The sequence below is a fragment of the Eptatretus burgeri genome, chromosome 15 (assembly GCF_056783735.1).
Source record: "Eptatretus burgeri isolate ZD-2024b chromosome 15, Ebu_testis_v1, whole genome shotgun sequence".
Lineage (NCBI taxonomy): Eukaryota > Metazoa > Chordata > Myxini > Myxiniformes > Myxinidae > Eptatretus > Eptatretus burgeri.
Genome location: NC_140975.1, coordinates 56,684,783 through 56,711,933, shown reverse-complemented (window position 1 = coordinate 56,711,933; position 27,151 = coordinate 56,684,783). Strand labels below are relative to the sequence as shown.

At 42.3% G+C, this 27,151-nt stretch overlaps 1 protein-coding gene across 1 annotated transcript in view; it reads right to left on the bottom strand.

Annotated features, from left to right (window-relative positions):
- LOC147012239 (adenosine receptor A2a-like) overlaps positions 1 to 16,765 on the bottom strand; it is a 30,688-nt gene extending 13,923 nt beyond the window's left edge. The window contains exons 1-5 of the mRNA XM_085856372.1: positions 15,570 to 16,765; positions 13,490 to 13,751; positions 11,039 to 11,190; positions 5,497 to 5,548; positions 4,927 to 5,315 (exon numbers count right to left, since the gene is read on the bottom strand). Coding sequence (XP_085712498.1) covers positions 4,927 to 5,315; positions 5,497 to 5,548; positions 11,039 to 11,190; positions 13,490 to 13,751; positions 15,570 to 15,992 — 1,278 coding nt within the window. The 5' untranslated portion in view covers positions 15,993 to 16,765. The remainder of the gene's footprint in view (positions 1 to 4,926; positions 5,316 to 5,496; positions 5,549 to 11,038; positions 11,191 to 13,489; positions 13,752 to 15,569) is intronic.
- Positions 16,766 to 27,151: the final 10,386 nt, after the last annotated feature.

Below are 27,151 nucleotides of genomic sequence, written 5' to 3'. Positions count from 1 at the left end.
AGTTCGGCATGGATGCCACAGATCCCTGGAGCTTTGCCCCGTTTTAACTGGTTCACCGCAGTCCGTGTTTCCACAAGCGACGGTGGACCACAGTTGATTTGAGGGTCAGCAACAGGGATTGTAACACCCTTGACGTCCAACTCGACAGCTGGGGGATCAGCCTGGTACAACCGCTCAAAGTAACCGGCCCAGCGGGCCTTCACTTCAGACTCCTCTGTCAAGAGCCTACCACTCTCTGCTCGAACTGCAGTGCTCCGAGGGATGGGCTTGGATGAACGCAATGCGCAAATTCCCCTGTAAGCGGGATGAGAATCACCTGTCCACAGGTGATGCTCTACCCCCTCACAGATTCCTCGCACATAGGCCTCCTTGTCCACCCTCGGTGCACGTACAGTTTTACGCCTCAGCTCCCTGAACAGCTCAGCTCTGCCATTCATCCTGGCCCTGCGACTCTGGTCAATGGTATCCAGTGTCCCTTGAGAGAAAAAATTCTTCTTTGCCCTGCGGTGAGCTCCAAGACATCCAACGGCAACATCAAGGACGGTGGTCTTGAAGGCACTCCACAACTCTTCAGGATCCCCCAAAGCACCCAGACCCCCCAAGTGTCCACTCAGCCTGTTCGCAAACTCCTCAGCTACTCTCTCATCCCTGAACTTGGCAACATCCAGCCTAGGCTGGGATGGTCCCATTCTCCAGGATTTAAGGTGCAGCTTTAGAGTTGCTACAACAAGCCTGTGGTCAGTACTGAGGAACTGAGCACTCCGGTAGACCCTGCAGTTCTGGATCATCCTCCAACGACCGTCAATGAGGACATGGTCAATCTCCTTTGCCACACCGCCAGCGTTGGAATACCAAGTCCAGCGATGAGCTTGTGGGCGCTGAAACCATGAACCAGCCACCCTAAGTCCATGACTTCTTGCAAAGTCAAGGAACTTAGTGCTATTCTGGTTCATAGTTCCTGACCCATGGGGACCAACACACACCTCATAACCATCCCTAGCAGTTCCAGTCGATGCATTGAAATCCCCCAAGACTAGAAGTGTATCTCGTCTGGGGCACTGATCAACCACAGACTCGAGTGTGGCGTAGAATGCATCCTTCACGGTGAGATCACTCGCCTCAGTCGGAGCATAAACAGAGACCAGGGAAATGACACCAAAGGAGTGACGAATCCTTAATCTCATAATACGCTCGTTGACCGGTGTTACCTCAATTATCACCAATATACTGGTATTATTACCAATATTATATATAATTATTACCAATATACTGGTATTATTACCAATATTATATATAATTATTACCAATATACTGGTATTATTACCAATATTATATATAATTATTACCAATATACTGGTATTATTACCAATATTATATATAATTATTACCAATATACTGGTGCTCATTTCACCAACCTCAGAAGGATGACAGGTTGAGTCACCCCCCCCTGGTGTTAATTCAGCAGCCAACAGGGCTCAAACTCAGGACCCGAGGATCCCAAGCCACTACCATAACCGCAAAGCCAACGCCAGGCTTAAGACAACATGTGAGACGATGGAAATTGAAACTTATAAAGAGTCTTTCCTGAAGTCAACAAATAAGCATGGAGGATGTTCAAGTCAAGGTTGGGGGTGCATATCCTCAAGTGGTTTTGGAAAATTACTGTAAATGGAATGGAATATTGACTGCAGCGAAAAGAACAAATAAATAATTTTAAACCAGCATGATATCTGTAGTTGTCCAAGACTTTTTGGTCCAAACTTCATCTTACAGCAAGATAATAATCCAAAACAATCAGCTCGAATAATTAAATATTATTTGAAAAATAAAGAGGAAGTTGGAGTACATCAAGGCATGGAATCGCCCTCTCAAACCCGGACTTCAATATAACTGAAGCTGTTTGGGATTATTTGGACAAATAAAAAGTAAAAAAGAATCCCAGCAACTTAGATGGTCTTTGGAAGGTCTTGGAAGAAGCGTGGAACACCATTTCACAAGAGTTTATAACAAAGTTATTTGAAAGTGTCAGGAGTAGAATTTCAACGGTTTTGAAGGAAAAGGATGGAAGTACTCACGAGTGGTTTATATCAAGGTATGTTGTGTAGAAATTTGATTATTTGAATTAGACATTCTTTTTCATCAAGGCGTATGTAAATGGGACACAAAAGCTTTAGTTTCTTTCTGCATCAGAATAGAAAAATGTAAATGTCAGAGTTTTTCACACCAGAACCAGTATATACATGCACTGTGAATTATTTTCTTGTTCAACACTTAATTGCATACACAGCAAGAGAGTGTTTCTTGATGCAGATTGAGATAAAATGCTGCTCAGTGGAGGATTCGTGGAGCAATGAGCAGCTATCTCTATACTCCACAAATGAGGGATCAAGGCAGTTTGAGCAGTGTTCATGATTTTGTGATATAATCAAAAGGGGAGGATGGAGGAGAATGCGATGAAAATTTGGAAAACAGAGAGTAATGAAGATTTATACAACCACTGCCGCCACTCTTTATTAATGGCTCCAATTATTGACACTTTTTTTTTGTGGAGTCGATTTGGTAACAGTGTGGTCAAAGTCTTTCACGAACCGGCTGGCCATGCATTATGTTAGACTGAAGGTGATTTGCTCACGGATGTGTAATTTGTTCAGGGTGCTGGCAAAAACTCACCAATACTTGAGAGGGGTCCTCCAGCTTAATGTCCACCCGATGGAGAGCACACATACACACATCGATGCCTTGCCATATTTGTGAAACTCCAGGATGACAGGTGAAAGCTGGGTCGATATTCGAACCAGGCTAGACAGATCAGGGTGAGTTCACACACCTCGAGGAGGCTATCCTGCCTGCCCCAAATCGTTGAGTGGTTGCTCAAACATTGCGGACGTACTATGTCGATGCCACGCATTCCACATGCAGTGTCTTTTTCATCCATGTACACAGAACATAAAACAACATGTTGTGTCCTTTGGGCCGACAATCCAAAGGATCCCCGATTTGCTGAAGGAAAATCTCCTTTGCCTCATCTCAATGCATGCCGATGATCTTGAATGATTTCCTCCACCTTCAGATGACACCACCATGATCCGGTGCTTCTCTTGAAGATGCTCTTTCTCTTTTCCGTTCTTCCTTTTATGTGCATTCACTTTCCTCCTCCTTTCAGTCCTATTTTGCTTCCAACTGCTTTTGGTAAGTTTCCCATTCTTTTATGATTCCGAAAATAAAAAGGAACGCTGTATTAATTATTTGTAAGAGTATTTTATTTTCATGTATTCCACGTTCCAGCAAAAATTGGCTTACGGCTTGTAGCATGGTATTGTGTACACTGTGGTCCTAAATGAGGAGAAAGCTTAGAAATTGAACCCAGTTTTAATAAGATAAACAATCTTAATGTTATATAATGCCCAAGTGTCTGTGCTTTCAGAAAATGTATACTTTGCTATGGGTCCTATGGATATAGTTGCTTACAAAGCATGTTTTTTTTTATCCAAACACAGACTATTTTTTTTCCATTTTTATAGCTCATTTTTTAGAAATGAGTTACATGTAAGATTGTATCTGTTGTCCAAAATGGTTGAAAATGCATTTTTTGTTTGATATATATCATTATACATAAGAATAGAACAATTCCTCGAAACAGTACATTTCTTATAACTTTCTAGATATCTTGGCACCTTCAAATGTGTAAAATCTCAGATTTTGCAAAATTCCCCCAAGTCATAGTGAAGCTTACAAAATCTTATTCCAGAAATTTGAAATGCATCTGATAGAACATGTTAAATAGCAGTTTACTTCTGCATAAAGTGATGATTTAAAATGGCAAGTTTCAACATGGATCATTACTACATACCAGTTTTTAGGTTCACTTTCATGATTGGTTCAAAAATGTTCGGAAGTACGTAACAAATTGCATTTACCAAGCTGCTACGAAATTACTGGTAGCTGTAAGCTTGATTTTATAACCATAGAATAAATTTACCAACATGGCCCTATGATATAAACATCAATACCAAAGGCCAGTTTGTGTTTAGTATACAGAACATCAAAGGTCATTAGGAAGTACGTGACGTTTTTAGGAAATCTGCACTTTTAATCCCAAGCTGTTAGTTTGATTCATCACAGCATGTATTTCTATGGTTAAGTTTATGTGCATATATATTTATGACCTGAATGAACACTGATCAATTTGATCAATTTGATCAATTTGTTAATTTCATATGACTTTCATTTTTTGGTCCCCCGTGTCCTAAATGTGTACATACTACCTTGCTACAAGCGTTACTCTTCATGAAGAACACCATGGGATCTTTAATTTCCACCAACTAATTCCGGCATACGGGGACGCCTAGTTTAACATCTATCCGAGGGATAGGGACGACGCACGCACATTAATAAATAACCTGGCCTGTGAAACGGCTCACAGCTGGGGTAGAATTCGAACCCAGGGTACACAGCCCAGATGCAGGTGCACATACCTCTAGATTATTCCATACCACACCAAAAATAGCCATAAATCAGAGCAAAAATCTAAAATATAACAGGAGTGACATCCGTTCCGAGTTGTCACAGTTGCAAAGGCATTCCTTCAGGTTTCAGGGGAAAACTTTAATTGACTCCCTCTCATAATGTGATCATTCTACATTGAAACTCGTGACACCGTTTGCTTTCTGAAGGGTATATGATCGGGTGAGAATGCGACTCGAACATGATATCTTACCTGTGCAGAGCCTTTTGAACATTTATCGTTTTCCTACCTCAATCACGAGTGTTTATCGCAGGCGGTGGAAGACACTAACTGCGGAATGGTTTTAATTTCCCCACGACAGAAAACAGAACCAAAGAAACAAATCTGATTGAAGATGGTATAATCAAGCGATTTTAGGAGTGACGACATTTGAAATTGATTTGAGTGTGGATCGTTCGTACCTGGTAGCGGAAGGGGTTGAAGATGGCGATGTAGCGCTCAACGGAAATGGCCAGGAGACTGAAAATGGAGCTCAAGTTGAAAACGACGATCGAACTAACCATTAGAACACAAGGAATGAAGTGATGTTTGGGAAGTCCTATGTGCGTCAAAATATTCGAAGGAATCACCACCAATCCTACCAATACGTCTGCTATTGCTAAAGAAACGAGGAAGAGGTTTGTGACCGTTTTCAGGCTTCTGGTCTTCAGTACGGCCACACACACCAAGGCATTCCCACCAATTGCCAACACACCGACAAATAACTCTCCGAAGGTGTATGGTACACTCAATTTCTGAAAAGCTGAATCTTTCGTCGAATTGGAGCCATCAACGAATTCTGGTTTGCCCTCTGTCATTGCATAGATATAAAAAGCCAAAGTTCTGGATGAGAGGTTTTGGTTTAGTGTCGAAGTACCTCATTTAATACCCACTTTCACACCTGAATGAGCAACCAGACAAATACACCTCACTTTACTTAATGAGCTGTACGTGGCTATAACATCCTCATGAGACAATTCCATGTTCAATACCTTGAAGAAAACGCACCTCCACAATCCCACAAAGAGTCTCCACTAATTGGCACTAAGATGAAAAACCAAGAAATTGTAAATTATACTTTATATTCACAGCACGTAGTAGGGTAACATTTTGGATTATGCTGTTCTTTGGAAAAGGGCATCAACATGGTCTTCACCTCCCACCCCCCATTGCCCCTCCCCTCCGCAAAGCCTTGCCCCCCCCCATCCTGCACCATCCCAACGCTCCTCCTCTCCCAATTTCTAACCGTGTCGACCTCAAACATCCGAGGTGTCCGCTCTAACCTGACAGATCTCTCAATCCAGGCTGCTGGATCTGTTTAACAGAATCCTTCCTCCCATAGGACGTTCCCAACTCCTCCGACTTTATGACTCCATGGGACTTACTCAATCTGTAAACTTTCCAACCTGGATTTCTCCCAATGGCAAATCTTCCCTTCTGGACTTTGTGATGACTCACTTTCCCACAAATGTCTCCTGCTTTTCCACGACTCCAATTGGTTCATGTGATCATATGCTTGTGAAAGTCAACATCTCTCTGTCTATTCTCAGAGAGCTGTGTCAACGCCAGCCAGTCTGTCATTTCACTCAAGCAGATTGGCAGGGGCTGCAAGCAGCAATCTCTCTTCAGGACTGGTCTCTCATATGTATTGCCCCTGATGTTAATTCAGCCTGGGAATTCTTCCATAGAAACCTGCTCTCTCTTATGCACAGATTCACCCCATCATGTTTTCAATTATCTGACCCTTCTTCCTGTCCATGCTACACTGAATCCTGTGGTGAGGCAGTTGCTCTGAAACGATTTGCCTTCTCTTCCTAGAAGTCAAATTCAACCAATGGCAATCTCAGTGCATTACAAAAGGTCCGCAACAAGTGTGTGGCCACTCTCAGGAGAGCCAGAGAGTTGGAAAAGGTTCTTTCACCGTAGACTCTGACTCTGTGACTGGACCAGATGACATCAGCTCACGTGTCCTAAAAACTTTCTCCGCTGTTATTGCGCATCCTCTTTCTGCTATTTTCACCCTGTCATTTGCACTCGGTCATCTTCCAGCTGCTTGGAAATCCAATAACATCGCTGCACTACATAGAAAGGAGAAAAAACTGATCCGCTTAACAACAGACCTATCAGCTTACTTCCAATCATCAGCAGGGTCATGGAATCCATTATCGGAGTTGATATGAAATATTTCCTTTTCTCCAACAACCTCATCTCAGATCACCAAGTTGCTTTCATACCAGGTCACTCCACCTTGGACATGCTGCTTATACTCACCCAACAATGGATGGAGGCTCTCAATGTCAGACATGAGATCAGGGCCGTCTCTGAACATATCTTGAGCTTTCGATACAGTCTGGCATTCTGCCTTACTCTCCAAACTCTCTGCCTTTGGCATTCAAGGCCAACTCCACACATGGCTTACTGACTTCCTCTATGCTTTTAGCCAATGTGTGGTTCTCGACGGAATCTTTTCATCTCCTCTCCCTGTCAAGGCTGGAGTGCCCCAAGGCAGTGTTCTGGGCCCAGTCATATTAATGATCTTCATCAATTATCTCTCCGAATCTCTGGGAGATCCTCTTTATCTATTTGCTGAAGACTCCACCCTCTGCCATGACATCTCTCGTCCTTCAGACAGGCAGGCTGCAGCCTCTTCCCTCTTTTCAGACCTTCAAAAGCAATCACAAGCTGGTCAAACACCTGGAATATGTCTTTCAATCCTGACAAATCTTCAAACTCCCACTATTTCTCCCAGAAAACATCATCTGGAAAACCCTCCCATCGACTTCCTTAACAATCCTTTGGAGGAAGTTCAGTCATTCAAACTCCTGAGTCTCACTATCAGCCAGGATATTTCTTAGGCAAACCGCATTTCAACGTTGGCATTCAAAGCCAGCTGTCAACTGGGAATCCTCCGTCATACAAAGTCCTTCCTTGGCACATCTGAACTCCCATCAACCTACAAGGCCTTCATTCACAGCTTGATTGAGTACTGCTCGATCCCATCTGGGCTGGCTCCCATGCCTCACATCTTGCTCAACTTGATGCTGTGGAAACTGAGGCCTTCAAGATCATTGGACTCTCCCACGCTGAAGCTGAGTCGATGGGCTTATCATTTCTCCACCACCGAGAGGTCGGTCGTCCCTGTCTGTTGGGAGAGAGGAGGAATGCTGAAGATTGCCTTACCCTCCTGTTAGGAGGGGGAGGTGTGTGTGTTGGGGAGGGGGGGGGATGCTAAAGGTCGCCCTGCTATGGAGTTGCAAGAAACTAATATCAGGCATAAATGGGGAAACTTGGCGTATTTTGCAAATCTCCTGGAGATAAAGGCAATTTCAGAGATATACAATTTGACAGTAAATGTTTACTTCAAAAACGAACTTCATTTTTGCCAGGAGGAGTCAATAAAAGGTTGGTGTTTGTGTTATACAGTGGTATCCTGCACTCGGGCCATGATGACGCTCTCATTCAGATATGCAATTTATTTTATTTATTTATTTATTCATATGCAACCTGTGTCTGCTTTACCTTGGCTGTATCATTTTGTAACTGTATCATAAAGGCTGTATCTTGTAACAGCTTGGCTGTATCATTTTCTGGGGGTGCGGCTGTGCTGTGGATGCAATGCTCCCTGTTCCCAGCAAGTTGGTACTCATTTTGCCAACCTCAGAAGGATGACAGGCTGAGTCAACCATCCTGGTGGTAATTCAATGGTTAAAAAGGGGCTTTACCTCGACACCCTAAGATTTTAAACCAGCCACCGTAACTGTTAAGTCAACACCAGTGTTGAATATGCAATGTTTTCAATGGTGAGTCTGAATGGCAATCAATTGGGTCGAAGGGAGATCCATGGAAATGGAAGAATCTGTCAAAGAAAATGATAGTCATTTAAACTAATAAAAAAAGGAAGGAAACCATTGTTGGAATAGACAGCAGAAGAAAATACAGAAACGTTTTCCTTCATGTATGTAATCCATATTAGAGCGAAGACGAGGGCGTGCCATCACAAATTCCCACGCTTCTCATCTAAAGCAAAGTTGAAAGATTGCAAACAGTTCCACTAGGAATGACCAAATATAACATCAAATTTTGAATTTCAAGATAAACCTCCAAATTCATGTCCCAGGCAGTCCCCACTGCCTGAGGCATGAACCAGGGGTCAAATCTAAAAACTTGTTACATATTTCATGCATCCCCAAATGTTCATTGCATAACACAACGTTTCATTAGAGAAAAAGTTTTAAAATGCGTCTGTAATTGTATTTTTTGCTGTATGCTCTTAGGGCGGGGCCAAAAATGATACTGCTATTGCACCTTCTTGTCATGTGATCATAATGAATAGTTAATATATTAATTAATTATCAATCACTGTAGCTGGGGATCTCATAATGCGAGTTGGTCTGTTGATTAAGGGTAAACAAAGGTTGCTAAGGAGCGAATTGATAAAGTGTTGAGTTGAGTTTAGTCAGGTGAGCTTATGCGATCAAGCAGTGTCTGGAGGTGAGCGAGTCAGTAAGTCCGTAAACACCAGCCATTATCGCTTGAACCAAACACACAATTTTGATGAAATGTTGCCACGAGCTTCTTACCTGCTGCCGAACGAAGGTATATTGACCGCATCAAAATCTGTGATAATTAAAGTTTAAGAGAGTTTTTTTGACCCCCCCCCCCCAAAAAAGAAAATATGTATTTGCTCTCTTCTCCAAAACTCCACACAATATTTTAATGAAACTTGACCACAACCTTCATCACCTGTGATGGACTAAAGTTTATTCGACCGCATCAAAATCTGTGCTCATTAAAGGGGTCTATGGGGGGTTTTTTGATCCCCAAAAATAGGTATTTACTATTTTCTCAAACGACACACACAATTTCAATGAAACTTGACCACAACCTTCATGTACCAAAGTTTGCTCACAGCATTAAAAAAAAAAGTCAGCGTCTAAGGGGGGCTGCGGGGGTTTGAGTGACTGTTGCTCCTGATCCGGGTGAGCTTCAGGATGTGCCGTCCTATATATTTTTTAAAGCCATTCATGTAGTGTCTTTGGCTTTCGACATTTATAATGACCCGTTCTCCATCCCAATTGAGCTGACCTCTTCTTAGCCATTCCAATGATCCTTCTTTGTTTATTCCCAATCTGTCCAACTATTTTTTATATTTCCCTGCTCTTTTGTCTTTCTCCCAGTTGTCATGAGATATCTGTTGTTATTTCATCCTGTATTTTTCTTTTGTCTTTTCGGCAATCATTGGCACTGTATTTGTTGCCATTTCAATTTAGTGTGTGACATCTTCTATTCGCACCTGTTTTTGGAAGTTTTTTGCAAGGTGAGTGAGAGATACCTTTTTTGGCTTGTTGTACTCGGTAGTCTGTTGAACATTTCACGTACTCTGCTAATCCTATAGTCATCACTTTGTGCACTTGATTGTGTTCCATTAGGCCACCACTTCCTTCTCTCCTCAGCAGGTACATTCTCAGAATGCATTGATTTTTGTAGAACATTCTGTGGCTAGTGAGGAGGTTCCTTGTTCTGAATAGGTTCCACAGTCCCCTATTTAGTTCATACAGAACAACCTAAGGGTTTGTTCCGTAAGGAAAAACGTGCAGAAAATCTAAATTTGTCGTCGGCTCGCGGCAGGCTCGTTTCCCCCGCGTCAAACAGACGTGCTCTGTGGTGGGTTAACACCAAAGCGAGTGGATGCAACCCTCGGGAGCCATCACCTCCCCATGCCGTCTCGTTCCACAGAGTTTGGGTGCCCAGACAATCTGGAAAAAAGAACCCTGTGCACACCGAACATATACATCCAATAAGCAATGGCCTTTTTCAATTATACTAATTGGCTTTTATTTGAACAAGCCATTAAAATTCCTTTTCCCCTTCAGTTTTAAAGATATTGGCTCACATCTCTTCATCACAATCATCCATCTATTTTTGATTCTTGAGCAACAATTGTTGAATTCTTTCCAAAGGCAAGAGTGTCTGCACTTTTGTATTTTCATTAAAATCCCACTGACACGGTGTCTCGACTGGATTTTATACTAGATTCTTCATTTTCTGGATCGTCATAGTTACTCAGAGATGGTCGGTGCTGCATCGGAAAGAAGAAGAGGATTGTGTGCAAGTAAATTTAATAAGCATTATATTTATTGGTTCGTGGGAGCATTTTATTTATAAATAATTTACAACACCATATCAAAACTATTTTTTGTATAAAGGGAAAACGTTCGTCTTCCTCAAACAATTTATTCTTTCCAAAGAACAAAGTCAAGGGCCACTGCGTACAATTCACAGCTTACCTGTATATAGATATGCAGTTAATTGATTTTGATTAAATAAAATAAGCAAGTAAAAAGAAAAGCAGAGCCATATATGATTGATATTGTTTGTCCTCCAAACTCCACTGCAATCTGCAGCTATTTGTTGGTGTCATTATTTTGACATCGGAGGATGTTGATGAAGGCGCATCGAAAGGAGCGCATGCGAAAGGCGTAAAGGAAAGGGTTAACAACAGAGTTGGCATGAAACAGCACAAGAGAAACTGACACTAAGATCAACGAAACAGAACATGTTGGACAAAATAAAAAAACACAATTCATTATCTGAATGGGTATACAACATACAATAAAAAGAAATAAAACGAGGAATAGGGAGGTTGCTGTCTTTATCTCCTTCTTCATCACTTGAACCTGGTGGTCCTGGGAATGGCAGTTTTAGCATCAGTTTTTGGAGTAAATTAGAACAGTTATCGCTCATTAAGTGGATTTCATACATTATTATACAAACTTTTAGCTTTCTCATCTGCTTGAGTACACCCATTAATCCTGATATTCACATGAGCGGTGTTCAAAACTTTCTTGGAACAAAGTACAATCGTCAACTGAAAAAGCAAGCCTGGTGTCCGTTTCACGGGTAAGGTGACTGGCTCAAGAAATTAGGGACTCGAGTTTGGGACCTAATCTCTGATCATCAGATCTATCCCACCCCTCACTCAGCTATTCTACCAGGGCTATAAATGAAGGCAGATTTTTTGCGTTGGCCAAAACAAAATATTGGTTGATGAATCAGATATTTTAGAAGGCTTTAGAAAAATCTAAGAATACTCAACATGTTTCTGAATAAATACCCCTTGTTCGTGAAGACTAGAAGAGACTTTATTGGTAACACGTAGCAAGAAGGGCGCTCGGTAGAGCACGTACCTCCGCCACGTAATGCCTGATACACAAACACATATCTGACACAATACATTTTTGAGATATCGTGCTATATATCGTTTTGAGCCCCATCTCTCAATGGTGAAGGATCACAAAAGAAATTATAGCAGTCGAATCCGGATTCGGATCTTCAAAATCAAATCAATTCATCGTGGTCACACACACACACACACACACACACACACAACCTGTCCACTAAGTTTCATCCGGATCCATCCACAAAATTTCATCCGGATCCGTCCACAATTTTCTGAGATATCCTGTACACAGACAAACAGACAGACAGAAAGGGGTGAAAACAGAACCTCCTTCACCTTCGGTGGCAGAGGTAAAAAGAAAAATGTATTCACAGGCTCTGAAATTTTGAGTAGGCCTCGTCTACCCAGAGTTACGGCCATGTATTCCACCAACAACTGATGGACACACAAAATTTCAAACAACAGATCAGGGCCATGTCTCTCTGGATATCTATCGAGCTTCCAGTACTTTTTGGTGTTTCAGATTTACTCATCCCAACTTCTTGTGTGGTCACTCAGGGAATGTTTTTAGCCAACATCTTTAAAGAACTGGCTAGCCAGGCCACATGTTCGTTCCACTGACAGACACATTGATTTTGAATTTGTTCAGAGTGCTGGCGATAACTTGGCTAATTCTTCATGAAAGACGCTGTGGGATCGATAAAGTCCACTGTCGATCAGTGTTTTCAGTGCTAAGCTATCCTGCCAGGTCAAGGTTTCTGTATATAAATCAATGAGGAAAGTGCAAGCATGTTTTCCTTTTTCAATGCATAAGTATGTATCATTTGACAATAATTTTTTTTGTACTGGTCATATAAATAGGCTGGCATAACGAGCTTAGATATATGCGCACTTGCCATTAGCTGTCTCACCTGGGTTCAAATCTCGACTCGGCGATAAATTGTCATCCTGTTGTTTCAGGTGCAGGGATGGATGTTAAACCGGAGCACTAGTCGCTGGAGTACGATAAAGATCCCACGCTGTGTTCCGAAAAGAGGAGTAAAGTTGTTGTGGGCACCCTGAAAAAAATGCAATATTCTGCCCAAATGATTTTGTCAAGTATCTGAGACGAAGTGACGATATTTCCAGGATTGGTTCTCAGAGCTTTGAAAACGTGTATCGACATGTATTGGAAGCCCCGAAGGTGTCAAGAGCATTCATGGGATTCTATTTTTTTTTATCAATTATATTAATTTGTATCGTGGGGACTGACAGGATGACCTGGAGGACGCTCTCATCCTGGTGTTTCACAGGCAAGGTGACTCATCAATGAGTGCCGTCCCTCGGATGGACGTTATACTGGGCTGATAGCATTAGTTGGTGGACGTTAAAGATCTCACGGTGTGCTTCATAAAAAATAGGTAAGCTATCGCTGGCACCATGAACAAATTCAAAAATCCTGCCCAGACTGCTGCTGGGAAGGAATTGGCAAACCATTTCGTATTACCCTTGCTCAGGAGACTGCTTCGGCAGCATCGATGCTCTGATGATAGAGTATGGTACATCAGAAGAGAGGAAACTTGTATGGTGACCAATTATTTTTGAAAAATGAGCGTCTCTTCAACTTTCGTGAGGATCTTGTTCCAAAAACGTTTTTAACGACCCCCGTAAATTACCAACGAAAGTCGTTGAGTTATCGCATCAACTGTTCCGTATTATGTAAATAAGACGTTACCGAAGCACAATACAGTACAGTACAATTGAAAAAGTTTAGGTGTTATCCTAAGTCTCTGTATCCGAACTGACCCGCGCCGTTCCCTTCCCACCATCCGCAAATTTCTGAAGTTGCCGCTGGACCTCCATGAAGATCCTCGCGTAGATCACGAACATGATGAGAAGCGGTGTGACCACGCAGCCGAAGAAAATGAAATAAACTCTGAAGCCCATGTCAATGATGAGTTCAAAGACACATGAGCCATCGATGGTTGGGCCCTTGTTCCAGCCCATGACAGGCATGAGTCCGATGATGAAGGACAAGGTCCAGGTGATGAAGATGGTGATGAGTGCATTGCGTCGCGTAACCAGAATCTACACAAACAAGGACCCCTCATTGGCATTGAAAACAGGGTTTATGTCTGAAAATAAATGTTGTCTAACGACTCCCAATGCTCTTCTAGAAAAGCAATTAACAACCATCACTTGTCATTTATCAAATGCAGTACATGCACAAGTCCTTGCATAAGCCTCACACAATAAGAAAAATTTTCATGCACATCTCAAACAGCTGAAGACGCTTCCAAGCTTCTCTTAAAAATCAAAACAGCTATGGGAATCGAATCCACATTGCATAGTGAGGGCAACGAAACAAGTGTTTTTCCCACTCAACCACCAAACCGTTCTCTCATGCAATTATGCTCCTACATATATAATGGGAACGACTTGGTCAACTATTCTTGCAGGTGTAGAATGTGATATTTCAGTGATTTCACGGCACCCATCTTGTATTCAAAAAATTATGGCACGCTCTTTTAATGTACCGCGCAACAAAGGATAACTTCTCTTGTATATTTACTACTCCCTCGATGGCACCAATTATTCCCATCTTCTTGGGTCGCCTCACCCAGCTTGTGAAACACCATGTTGAAAGTTTATAGGTGGGTCAGGATTGGAAACCAGACTGCACAGGTCAAAGGAGGCGAGTGCACATACCTTTAGGGTGGCGCATACCTGAAAGCTATCCCACGAGCCACATTCTAAATATATGACGTCTTAATCTTGACTGATAAATCTCGACTCGACTCGCCTCTCAACCTTGTCATTCCTATTTTATTGTGATGGACACTCTTGAAACTTGTGCTTATTTATGTCGGAGGTGGGGGTGTCGATGTGCTTCAGGAACAGATTGAATAGCTTCAAATACACCTTGCCATATATATATATATATATATATATATATATATATATATATATATATATATATATATATATATATATATATATATATATATATATATATATATATATATATATATATATATATATATATATATATATATATATATATATATATATATATATAACACAGTGCCGTATAAATAAGAGGATTATAGTTCATGGGTATGTGGGAGCAAACTATACCGGTACTCTGTCACACACCTAGTTTTGTTATAACCCGTCGACAACTTTTTGAGATATCGTGCTCTGCGATAAAGTTTTTGAACTCTCAATGGTGAAGAATCACAAAAAAATATTCGAGTATCCGGATCCTCACCAAAATCTAATCAATTCATCCTTGGCATGCACCAACCTGTCCACAAAGTTTCGTCCGAATCCGTCCATAACTTTTTGAGATATCCTACTCATAGACAGTCACACAAAACAGACAATGAGAACAGCACCCGGTTGATTTGCGTACCTGCACCAGGCTGAACAGTTTACATTTTGCATCCCACTGATAGGTTGGATCTTGACCTGAACCTGAACCAAAATCCAATCTGCTTGTTCTCATCACCGAACCAACTCATTCACCTCGTTTTGTCGTAACTCGTGCACAACTTTTCGAAATATCATGCGACATATCGTTTTTAGCCATAATCGCTCAGTGGTGAAGAATCACTTTAAAAATTCTCGGATCCGGATCTTCACCAAAATCGAATAAATTCGTCCTTGTCAAACACCCAACCTGTCCCCCAAATTTGTCACAACTTTTTGAGATAATCTGCTTACAGACAGACAAACAAACCGACAGACAGACAGACAGATAGACACACACAGGGGAGAAAACATAACCTCTGCCCATCTTCGGTGGCAAAGGAATCAACTTCGAAAAAAACTCCCAGTAAAACACAAATATAGAGAATTTCCCTCTTGAATACCTCTTGTGAGTAAATAAATACAAATATGCACCTGGTAGCGGAAAGGGTTGAAGATGGCAATGTATCTCTCGATGGCCACACCCAGGAGGCTGAACGTTGTGCTCAGGTGAAAGACAACAATGGAACTGAGCATGAGCACACAAGGAATGAAACTATGCTTGGGAAGTCCTAAGTGAGTAACGATGTCTGCAGGAACCATCACCACACCAACACAGATGTCTGCCACAGCCAAAGACACGAGGAACAGGTTCGTTACTGTCTGCAGGTGTCGGTTCCGCAGCACCGCTAAGCAAACCATGGCGTTACCACCAATAGCCAACACTCCGACAAACAACTCCATAACTGTGATCGGAATATTCAGCTTTAATAAAGGAGAGTCCTCTATCATAGACAAGTTAATCCACTCTATTTTGTTGTCCACCATTGTGGGATGACAACGCAAAGTGCTGGTCATAAGATCCACGATGGGTGAATTCTCCCTTTTTAAATCACATATTTCCACATGGATGGGCAGTGACGTCAATAAATTAATGAGATGTGTGTGAACAAAAGTTATATTTAATGAGGAAATTAATCTTCTTAGTCAATAGAGTATTGTGTTTCGAATTGACACTTCCTGGTGATCCTGTGAAGGTCTGGCTGGTGAATCTAATACGTATCTAAAAAAAGGAAAGTTTGTTTTTTTGTTTGTTCATTTATGAATTCATGCGCTGCAGGAACCAGTGCAACCAGATTTTGCATGGCCGCATCTTTCATCCAGCGGAAGGTCGAGGGCTCTCTTTGGATAAATAAAATAAACAAATGAAAAATTAAAACTAGATAATTGGCCTTCAGGCCTTGATCGGGTCTTGTACTTATACGCACTGCGGTTTATTCTCAAAAGCGATCGAGTAATACGCGTTGTGAAGGTTGTATGTTGAGTTTGCAGTGGTATGTTGTCAACAACACAAATTTAATTATTACAGTGCTTGCATGTGTACCCGTTATTAAAAAGATTGCTTTATACAGGTTTATTATAACATCTCCATGTTCAGGCTTCGAGTATGGTGCTTATATACCGCCGTGATCAAATAATATGTATTGTGAAGCTCGTATGTTGAGGTCATAGTATGTATGCAAGTGGTATGTTTCTCCCCTAACTATAATCTGGTTCCTGATGAAACTGTGTTCCCTTGGTATGTTTCTTCCCTACCTCTAATCCTCCCCGTCTCAGTGCGATTCAAATGTTGCTTCTTTTTTTTTTTTTAGCTCACCTGGAACGTCGTTTTGGGGAGCTTATTGGATGGCACATCGTCCATCCACAAATACTTTCAACTTCTCAGAAACGACACACACAATTCCGATGAAACTTGACTACAACCTTCATCACCTGCGATGGACAAAAGTTTGTTAATGACATTCGAAAAATCTGGTTTGAAAGGGGTTTAAGGAGGGTTACCCACCCCCCCCCCCAAAAAAAAAGTATTTGCTTTCTTCTCTAAAACCACACACACAATTTCGATGAAACTTGACCACAACCTTCATCACCCATGATGTACTAAAGTTTGTTCATGCCATAAAACAATTCCAAGTCTAAGGGGGTCGATTGAGGTGGAGGTGTTGCCCCCCAAAATTGATATTTGCTTTCTTATCAGAAACTACACACACAATTACGATGAAACTTGACTTCAACCTTCATCACCTATGATGTACTAAAGTTTGTTCATGCCATTAAAAAATTGGGGTCCAATGGGGTATACTGTTGCGAATCTGGAAGCCATGAGCACACAACATACAGGTCCTTTAGATCAGTTATATCGGTAAGTACATGTTGCCAGTTAGGGTCCCGACCCTAGTCTAATGGGTAATTAAATGTTCCTGCGCTGTGGAGTTATTTTAATAGTCAGGTTTTCTTTTCATTTATTTCTACACCACCGACATCAACGCCGACGACACCGCATCACCCTCACCGTCACTTCGCTTCCTTCACCGCGCTCTGGCCGACGTCAGCGGTGGGCGGAGCCCCTGCAGAAACATGTTGCTCGACTTCCCGTGTGAGGGGCGGGCCTTTGGAAGAAGGCGGAGTTCGGGGAGGAGCCGCCAAGCGGCCCTTGATCAATCGGCGTGCAGCGGGTGGGGTGACCGCCACTCAGCCAATCCGGGCCCGCGACAGGAGGAACGGGGGCCGCGTGACGTCACCACGCCCCCGGGCCAATCGAGGGGTTTGCCGCCCATTTTGGCCAGTGAGAGGGACTGAGGATTTTTGTGCCAAAACTGGCCAGTGAGAGAGACGAAGAGCGACGTTGTGTGCCAAAACCAGCCAGTGAGAGAGGGAGGGTCGCGAGGAGGCGCCCCCTCTCCGAAGCGTGGGGGGGGGGTATAATTATAGGCGCGGTCTGCGCGTTCGTGCGAGTTGGTTTTGGGTCTGGCACGATCTGCGCGTTCATCGTCGTTCTGGTCCTGGCAGGGAGTGTGCGCACGGGTTCTGGTTGTGGTGCTGGCGGGAAGTGTGAACATCTGCGCGGAGGGCGATTGAGTTAAAAGGGCGTTTACGCATGGAGTGGTCGGTGCCGTGGAGCGTCTTCTCCCGCCGGCCTTTGCGCTGCCGACTTCATTCGCCTGGATCGACCGGATCGTGCTGGGGGTCCGGTTCTGCTCCAAGGACCTGGTCCTTGAAGACTGCACGAAGTGGACAGGTCCGAGTTAGGCCTCAATAAAGACCATCTGGTTAGATTCTTTGGGTGTGTGTATGTGTGTTAGTGACACCAGTCAGCTAAGTAGTAAAACTGTCTAAGTGCTCGCTGTATATATTTGCATTGCCTTGCTTTACTCAGTTTAAATCTGCTCTTCTGTGTTCCCAAGTTCCCCATTATTGTATCAATAAACCCCCCATTTGTTGAATGTTTTCAGCTCGTTTATGTCCATTATTGCATTTAATGAGCATGTCACGTGCTGGGGAAAATTAGTTAAAGCTGTTACGGCCCTAAAGGGACATTTGGACCGACGGTTCTTGGCGATTTAACCGCTCGGAATCGCACACACAACGAGCGCGCTAAGCGGCTCGTTTCCGTACGAGTTCCGTCGAGGGTGAATTCCCCAGTAGTTGGACCACGTGGGTATTTAGGTAAATTGAAATTGGCAATCGACCCTACTCCACGTGGTCAATCCATTGGCGAATTTCAGTCCGATAGAGGACCCGTCCGATTCCGGACTTATCCGGGGCAACAATCTGAATTCCAGGCAATCGGTCGAGCCGACTCGTGGCTCCAGCCAGCGGTCGTGCCCGCGGCCGACGTCCCGGCCCCGCAACAATACGGGGGGGGGGGTTGCCCTCCAAAATATGTATTTGCTTTCTTCTCTGAAACCACACACACAATTTTGATGAAACTTGACCACAATCTTTATCACCTATGATGTACGAAAATTTGTTCATGGCATGAAAAATACAATCCATAGGTATTTACATTCTTCTCCATTACATATTTTGTGGGTCACCCATGCCTACCAGTTGTTCCCTGGTTATCTTATCCAGAAAAGACACATGTGGCAGGGACACGTGATTATGATGCTGGGGGCGTGGTTATTATGCTGAGGGCGTGGTTACAGGGATGAGTGACCATGGTAACATTGGCGGTTTCGGAGTCAAAATGATGGAAATCGTCCCCGTGGAGGCTTTGGCAGCGTGCAGGACAAATGACGTGTACGATCCTGAGACCTTCGTCAGCGACCCGGCACGGAGCTCAAGATCCTGAGACCAACATGAGACCATGTGCTTCGTGCTCCGAAGATGGGAGGGTGCTCCGTTTATCTTGGCGTGTCATGTGATCGAGGTTGTTGTCTCGTGTGCGTCCCCGCGGAGAGTCCGGGACAGCCCCAAATGACGTCATAGCACTACACCGTTGCAAACAGCACCGAGCGCCGCGAGTGTGAAATGCGAATTTGAATGTGCGAGATTCGAACCAGTTGCCTTGTTTGGCAGGATCTGGAGCCGCCGTGATGGTTTTGTGTGAACAGCGCTGTATTTACACGGCGTCGAGCGCCGTATAACCGCACAGTGCGCCGTGAGTTTTAAATGCGATTTTTAATTATGATCTTAAAGTGCGAGATTCGAGCCAGGTGCCTTCTTTGACAGGATCTGGAGTGGCCCTGGAAGCACAGAGGTACCCCCAGAATGGCTGAGCTAGTCGACCGATAACCCCTCTCGCAGACGGTACCGGTCTCGACTCACTCCAACGCCGGGGTGAGGCACGGTGAGCTGTGCAATCGATGCGGAAGCATCGATTTTTCTGCCATTTTTTCCCCAGAGTTCCCAGCGGCCGAACCATTAGTTTGCAAATTCCGGCCGAACAATGGTTCGTAAAGTTTGCGAAAACAATTATGTTGTATGTGGGACTGGCCTTGACGATAAAACAACGGTGTGGCTCAAAGCTCCTTCTGGCAGTTCACCGAGTTTCTCAGGATAGAAAAACTCCATGTGGCTAAATCTCTTTGATTTTATGGTAAGAGAAAGAAGAAGCCGATCCTTCATTAAAAGGGGCTTGCTGATGCTAAAGGGTGATTCACAATCACTACCGTGACGTGCCTCGACCGTGATGACCAGCCTCTCCCAGGTGAGCGCCCAGGGGTATTGCCTCGATGTTTAACTTTAATCGACCACATCATGAAGATCAGCATGGTAAGATGCCCACCAGAGCACTTCTGGAACCCCCAAGGGAACCTTCTGTTGAGAAATATCTTAATCTACCTTACTTACAATATAAATATAGGATGGACACAAATGAATGGTGGGGTTTCATGACGTTATTAAGTTGCGATGATAATACCCAGTCAATGTTATAATTTCTTGCAAGAAAACATCAATAGAGCAATTGAAAGTATTACATCAGAGATTATTAACCTAGTATGGACAGAAATTGAATATCAATATGATGTGTGCCACACTGTTAACAGTGCACAAGTGCAACAAAGTTGTGTTTAAACCTTTTGAAATGGATAAAATTCCAACATACAAAAACTTTTTGAGTTGTTGAATCAAATAAACAATAGTACAATGCCCAGGGAGTATCTGTTTGTTTGTTTTTCCTTATCAATTTGCCTCCAAAACCCCACCATTAATTTATGTGCATCCTGTACTGCCACATGCTACCAAAAAGACCCCCTGATGAGCAGAAACAAATCTGATGCAAAGAGAATGGCAGTCTTCAAGTCAATTGAGACTCTAGAACAAACACAGGCTTGGGTTGAGGATGAACGTGCAAGACAAGCAGCGTCCAGGTCAGCTGAGACGACAGAGCAGACACAGGCTTGGGTTGAGGATCAACGTGCAAGACAATCAGTCTCCAGAGCAGACACAGGCTTTAGTTGAGGATCAACGTGCAAGATAAGCAGCCTCCAAGTCAGCTGAGACTACAGAGCAGACACAGGCTTGGGTTGAGGATAAACCTGCAAGACAAGCAGCCTCCAGGTCAGCTGAGACTACAGAGCAGACACAAGCTTGGGTTGAGGATCAACGTGCAAGACAAGCAGCCTCCACGGCAGCATGTTGTGCATCCTTAGAAGGTAAATCATTTCAATGCAAGTCCAAGCGCATTTTGCAACGGCTAAGATTGATAATTCATACAAAACCATTTGGCCAACATTCCTCAATTTGTCATCCAGGAAATATTTCAATACTGTTTTGTTTGTAGGGGGGTGGAGTTATGTATTCAAACGGTAGCCAGAATGTGTGGTTAGGAAGTATTGTTTGTTTGAGCCGGGAGCATCTCGATGTATTAAATAGGGACGTAGACGTGATAATTTGTCTTGTAAATGTGCCTTTCTGAAAGGGAGCAATGTTTAATTGTCAAGTAAATAGCTCGGAAAAGGGATGGGGTAAGTTGTCTTTCGTGTTTTACTTTGATATAACAGTGACAAATTACGGGAGAGAGGTGTGCAGTGTCCAGGGGGGGGGGGGGATACAAGCCCACACAACTCCGTGAATAACAGAAAGGCTGAGAGATAGCCAATGGGGGAGCCTGGAGGCTAAGATAAGAGGACGACACTGGGTTTCGTGGGCAGCTAACTTAGGCCAGAGGGACGATCATGCAGGGACGTTCAATATTCGGTCGAGTTCCTACTGACCATTCCCATGTTAACTCGGTGCTCGGAATCAGGAAGAAAGAATGAAGAAGAGAGGAGAGAAAGAAAGTTGGTGGATCATCCTTTGTTGGTGGTGATTGGAGTCAAGTCACGGTTGGAGCTAAGTCACGGTTGGAGTCGAGTCGTGGTTGGACTGGTGGAGTACGTGCGACATCTTTGCTGTGTTAAAATAGCCAGTGGAACACGAGCTGAGAGGGTCGATCTCGAGGTGGGTTCATCTGCCGCTGTCATCCTTAACCTTCATCTGCCGCCGTCGTCCTTCACCTCTCTCCTCGACCAAACAGACCGGTGCAGCTATGTGCGACATCTTTGCTGTGTTTTAATGTGTTAAAATAGCCAGTAGAACACGAGCTAAGAGGGTCGATCTCGAGCTTGGTTCATCTGCCGCTGTCATCCTTCACCTTCATCTGTCGACGTAGTCCTTCACCTCCCTCCTCAACCAAAGGGTCCCGGGCTTGTAAAGACAGGAGAAAAAGAAAGAATTCGCTGTTGTTTGTGTGTGTGTGTGTGTGTGTGTGTGTGTGTGTGTGTGTGTGTGTGTGTGTGTGTGTGTGGGGGGGGGGTGCCAAAGGAAGGAGGGGGGGGGGAAGGGTTGCATTTGCTGCACTTTATTTATCATTTATATTTATTTATTCTTGCCAATTTATCGTGAACTACTTCGTGTCCCTTTCGCCCCAAAGGAAGTCCCAACGTTCGTCCCCCATGGTCGCCTCCTCTTGCTGGGGTTTCTTCTTTATCTATCTATATATTACTAAAACTCTCATCTTGTATATATGTGTGTATGTATGTATGCATGTATGTATGTATATGTTCCCGAAATACAGCCAAAACGGTACACAATAGCGCAAAAATTTTAGGCCCACCTTACTCACCATTCTCCTGCGGTGTGCAGTATCAAGTCTCGTTCAAATCGGGCAACGAAAAAAATTATTAAAAAATCAATTCCCGATTCAGTCAAGTACTCTTCAGGAGAATTTGATCAATGCAAACAACCTCAGCGGTATAGTTCGCTGGGGCTGTCTTTTTTTTTTCTTGAAATGATTTATTAAAAAATCTCAAACATTTAGTATAGGCAAAGAACGATTTATTTTTAAGCATAAAATAAACCACCATTTTGATCTAATACTTCCGTGTTCATTAATAAATAAAATTGTGTTTAGAAGATTACGCACAATAATTTCTTTGACTTTCTTTTCTCCGTTTTTTTTTCACATTGATGCGCAATATCAAGTTTCGTTCAAATCGGGCAATGAAAAAAATTATTTAAAAAAATCAATTTCCGATTCAGTGAAATACCCTTTGGGAGTATCTGCTCAATGCAAACAACCTCAGCGGTATAGTTCGCTGGAGCTATCTTTCTTTTTTTTTTTTGAAATGATTTTTTGTTCTCAACCGCTGTCACAACAGGAACCCAACGGGTTCACTGGTCGTCTAGTATATTACTAGAACTCTCATCTTGTATGTATGTATGTATGTTCCCGAAATACAGCCAAAACGGTACATGATAGCGCAAAAAATTTCAGCCCACATTACTCACCATTCTCCTGCGGTGTGCAGTATCAAGTTTCGTTCAAATCAGGCAACGAAAAAATTATTAAACAAGCTCAAATGAGCTAAGATCCTCGTCCTCTTAATGATGACGTCATAAAAACGAATATGACGTCATTGTGATGTATCAGGTTTGCGATAAATTATCTGTGCTAATGCCCGGCTTGATTGCCACAAACAAAATTCAAACAGCTTGCCTAGTTTTGTAGATAATGGTATAGGCGATTTCTATTAGCGGCGATATTATGACGTCAACTTTTTTTTTCTAGGAAGAATTTCCAAAATCGGAGATGGTTACTGTCTGTGCGTGGGCTTTCTGTATATACATGGCAAGTTTCACGAAGATCCGATGAAAACTCTGGGTTGTGAAACAAAAAATGTCAAAAAATAGGAATGACATCATAAAAATTGATATGGCGTTTTAGTGATGTATCATATGTGTGGTAATAAATCTCTGCTAATGCCCTGTTCGATTCTCGCAAACAGAATTTAAAAAGCTTGCCTAGTTTCGGAGATAAATTTTTAGGCGATTTCCATTAGCGGAGATATTTTGACGTCATAACTTTTTTTCTAGGAGGAATTTTCAAAATCAGAGATGGTTACTGTATGCGCAGGGTATTTTTACATATAAACAACAAGTTTCAGGAAGTTTCGATGAAAACTGTAGGCTGTGAAACAAAAAGTTCACAGGAAAAACAACGTGAGTAAGACTTAGAGATCCTCCACGAGGATCTAAAAATCAATTCCCGATTCAGTCAAGTATTCTTCGGGAGAATTTGATCAATGCAAACAACCTCAGTGGTATAGTTCGCTGGAGCTATCTTTTTTTTGTTGTTGTTGAAATGATTTATTTTAAAATCTCAAACATTTAGTAAAGACAAAGAACAATTTATGTTTAAGCATAAAATAAACATCGCCATTTTGATCTAATACTTCTGTGTTCATTAATAAATAAAATTGTGTTTGGAAGATTACGCACAATAATTTCTTCAACTCTCTTTTCTCCTTTTTTTTCTTCACGTTGACGCGCAATATCAAGTTTCATTCAAACCGGGTAACAAAACAAATTATTCAAAAATCAATTCCCGATTCAGTTAAGTACTCTTCGGGATTATTTGATCATTGCAAACAACCTCAGCGGTATAGTTTGCTGGAGCTGTCTTTCTTTTTTGAAATGATTTTTTTTTTAATCAACCGCAGTCACAACGGGTTCACGGGTCGTTTAGTTTTTGATAAAACTTATTGATTCTTTGATAAATTAATACGTGTCACCTTCCTCGTCCTGTTTACCTTCGAGTAATTTGGACCGCCGAGATTGACCTTGTAAGGAACGTTTTCAAAGGAGATTATGACTGTTCGGCATCTCCAGGCAAACCCGACGTTTACGGGGACCCATTAGCGGCCTCCGTGAATGCGACAATACATATTGCATTGAATTTCATCAGGCAACGCCAGATACTCCAGTTAGTTGGTTATATTTATACAGAAAACCCAAGGATGTACATGAAAGGAAAAAAAAACATCTTTAAATCTATATAAACAAGAATGGCACTCAATAGAGTGCATACCTCCACCAAGGTGAACAGTTTACAAGGACACAAGGAAATCAGACACAAGTGGAGGCCATTCAGCCCATCATACATGCACGCCATCAACACCACACTGAGTTATCAACACAAGATCCAAAGAAGAAAATGCAAAAATTATTATTTTAATTAATTATCCACTGGTCTGCGTCATTTCAGAGGTCTAGGTTTTCTCAACGGTTCTTATATGCTTTTTGCATGCTGAATTTAGAAATGTATCTCATTTTGCTCAATCAGGTCAAGTTTTTTTTAAGGAATTTTTATGTCAATTTTATCTCAGGAAGGAACTATCTCAATTTTAAGGAAAAAAATAATCAAAATTTTCGTTTTTTAATTAGCATTTTTTAAATTCAAAATCAGACTTACATTGACAGAAAATGTACAAACTATATATAAAATGATGCACAAGTACCGTTCATGTGAAAGTCAACATTAAAAAGACGAAGGAAAACAGCGACTGCTGGAGCGACTGAAGTTGGGTGTTGCCAGAAACAACGATTTATCTATATTTTTCTGAAATTGAAATGAAGGTAATTGAGAAGGCACTTTCTTCCACATTAAATGTACTTGTGTGTCATTATATGTATAGTTTGTACATTTTCTGTCAATGTAAGTCTGATTTTGAATTTAAAAAATACTTTATTAAATTAAATTTAAAAAAACTAAAATTTTGATTATTTTTTTTTTCCTTAAAATTCAGATAGCATAAAAACTTGAGCTGATTGAGTGAAATTAGATACATTTCTAAATTCAGCATGCAAAAAAAACATATAAGAACCGTTGAGAAAACCTAGACCTCTGAAAAAAATATTTCAAATGCAGCCCAGTGTTATTTTTTAAATCGTGTTTTTGTACGTATTTATTTGTTAATTTATTTATTTTTAACGTTTCTGTAGTTTTTTTTTCTTTTCCACAGGGGAGGGGGTATTACTACAGCGGATAAGCTCTCATATTTTAACAAATTGTGCATTTTATGAGAAAAGCATGAAATTTCTAGCATAGTTAGGTCATACCATAATGTTTATTTTCGGATGTGGAGGGAAGTCAGATTTGACCTCTGAGGGGACAGTGAGAGGTCAAATCCAAGATGGTCACCAGTCCACCTGGTCTAATGTTCAAATGCGCTTAATTTTGGAACCAAACAGTGTAGAAAAACATTTAAGGTGTCATTTCCAACTAAATTGTGGATGCCCATTCATTTGGTGATACTTTTGAGATCGCCAGAACCCAAGGACGTGCATTTAGATCAAGGTCAATGTCAAATTAGGTTTAAAACTTTTGGACATTCTTTTGCTAATACATTTATTTTAGCTTGGACACTGGATTGGACCTATGCAATAACAGTGAAACTTTGCTTCCATTTTGACACTATTAGCACTAGATATCCACACATTTCCACCAAATTGCATAACTTCCTTTGAAATATCATTTCTATCCGGTAAACTAGTACGGATCAATGCCGCTCACGATAACTATCAATCTTCCCACTCATACTAATTTTCGAATTCTCACAATCCACAATTTCCAAATATCCTATTGGTAATGATCAAAATCTAACAGTCTCTAGAACAGAAGCACAGTGCAGTGCACTTGAGTGCAGCTTTGGCACACTTGCAGCATCCAGTGCACCCTTTCTTGCAGCGACAGTGGATCAATTCATGGCACGATTTTGATGCTTCAGGAAGAGTGGTCCAAAGCGGCTGCCACCCAGTTGTTTCCCTTGTCCAGCCCCGGTCAGATGGATCTGGCATCTCAGGATCCAGGACCAATGCCTGGTTCCAACAGTTGGTCTGGTAGCAAGTGCACTTGATGGGCTGCTTGAGTGCTGCCTGGGTTGAAGGAATGTTCTATAGAGTTCTCGACTTCTGTGTGAAGAGCTGTTTCCTGGCATCATTAACTTCCGTACTCTCACTGGTTCGGTCGTACATTAGCACCACAAATCACTCTAGCAGTAACATTGATCCTTCACTGATCTCACTTGGCATGCATAGGAGTTCATTGAAAGCATCATTCACCTCTGGGAAAGACTTCCAAGTTTCCCAGGCAGTCTTCTTTCCTCTTCCAGCGAATGCAGATACAGTGTCACACCCGGTGAAAGTGTGAAGGACTGGGAGAGTCAGACACTGTGTTGGATTCATTGTGGCAACCATTTCGTGAACAGCTATGTACCGAAAGCTTGACCCGACACCAAAGGCAACCCACAGCTCATCAGGAGCTGTCTTGCTGAATGAAGCCACAGCCAGTACTACCACATCAGTATAAACGGTATGTATGGTCACCTTCTTACACCCCTTTTGCACAGCATCTGCCACATGCAGAAGTAGACGAGTGTCGGCCTCCTCCTGCGAACATGGGGCAAGGC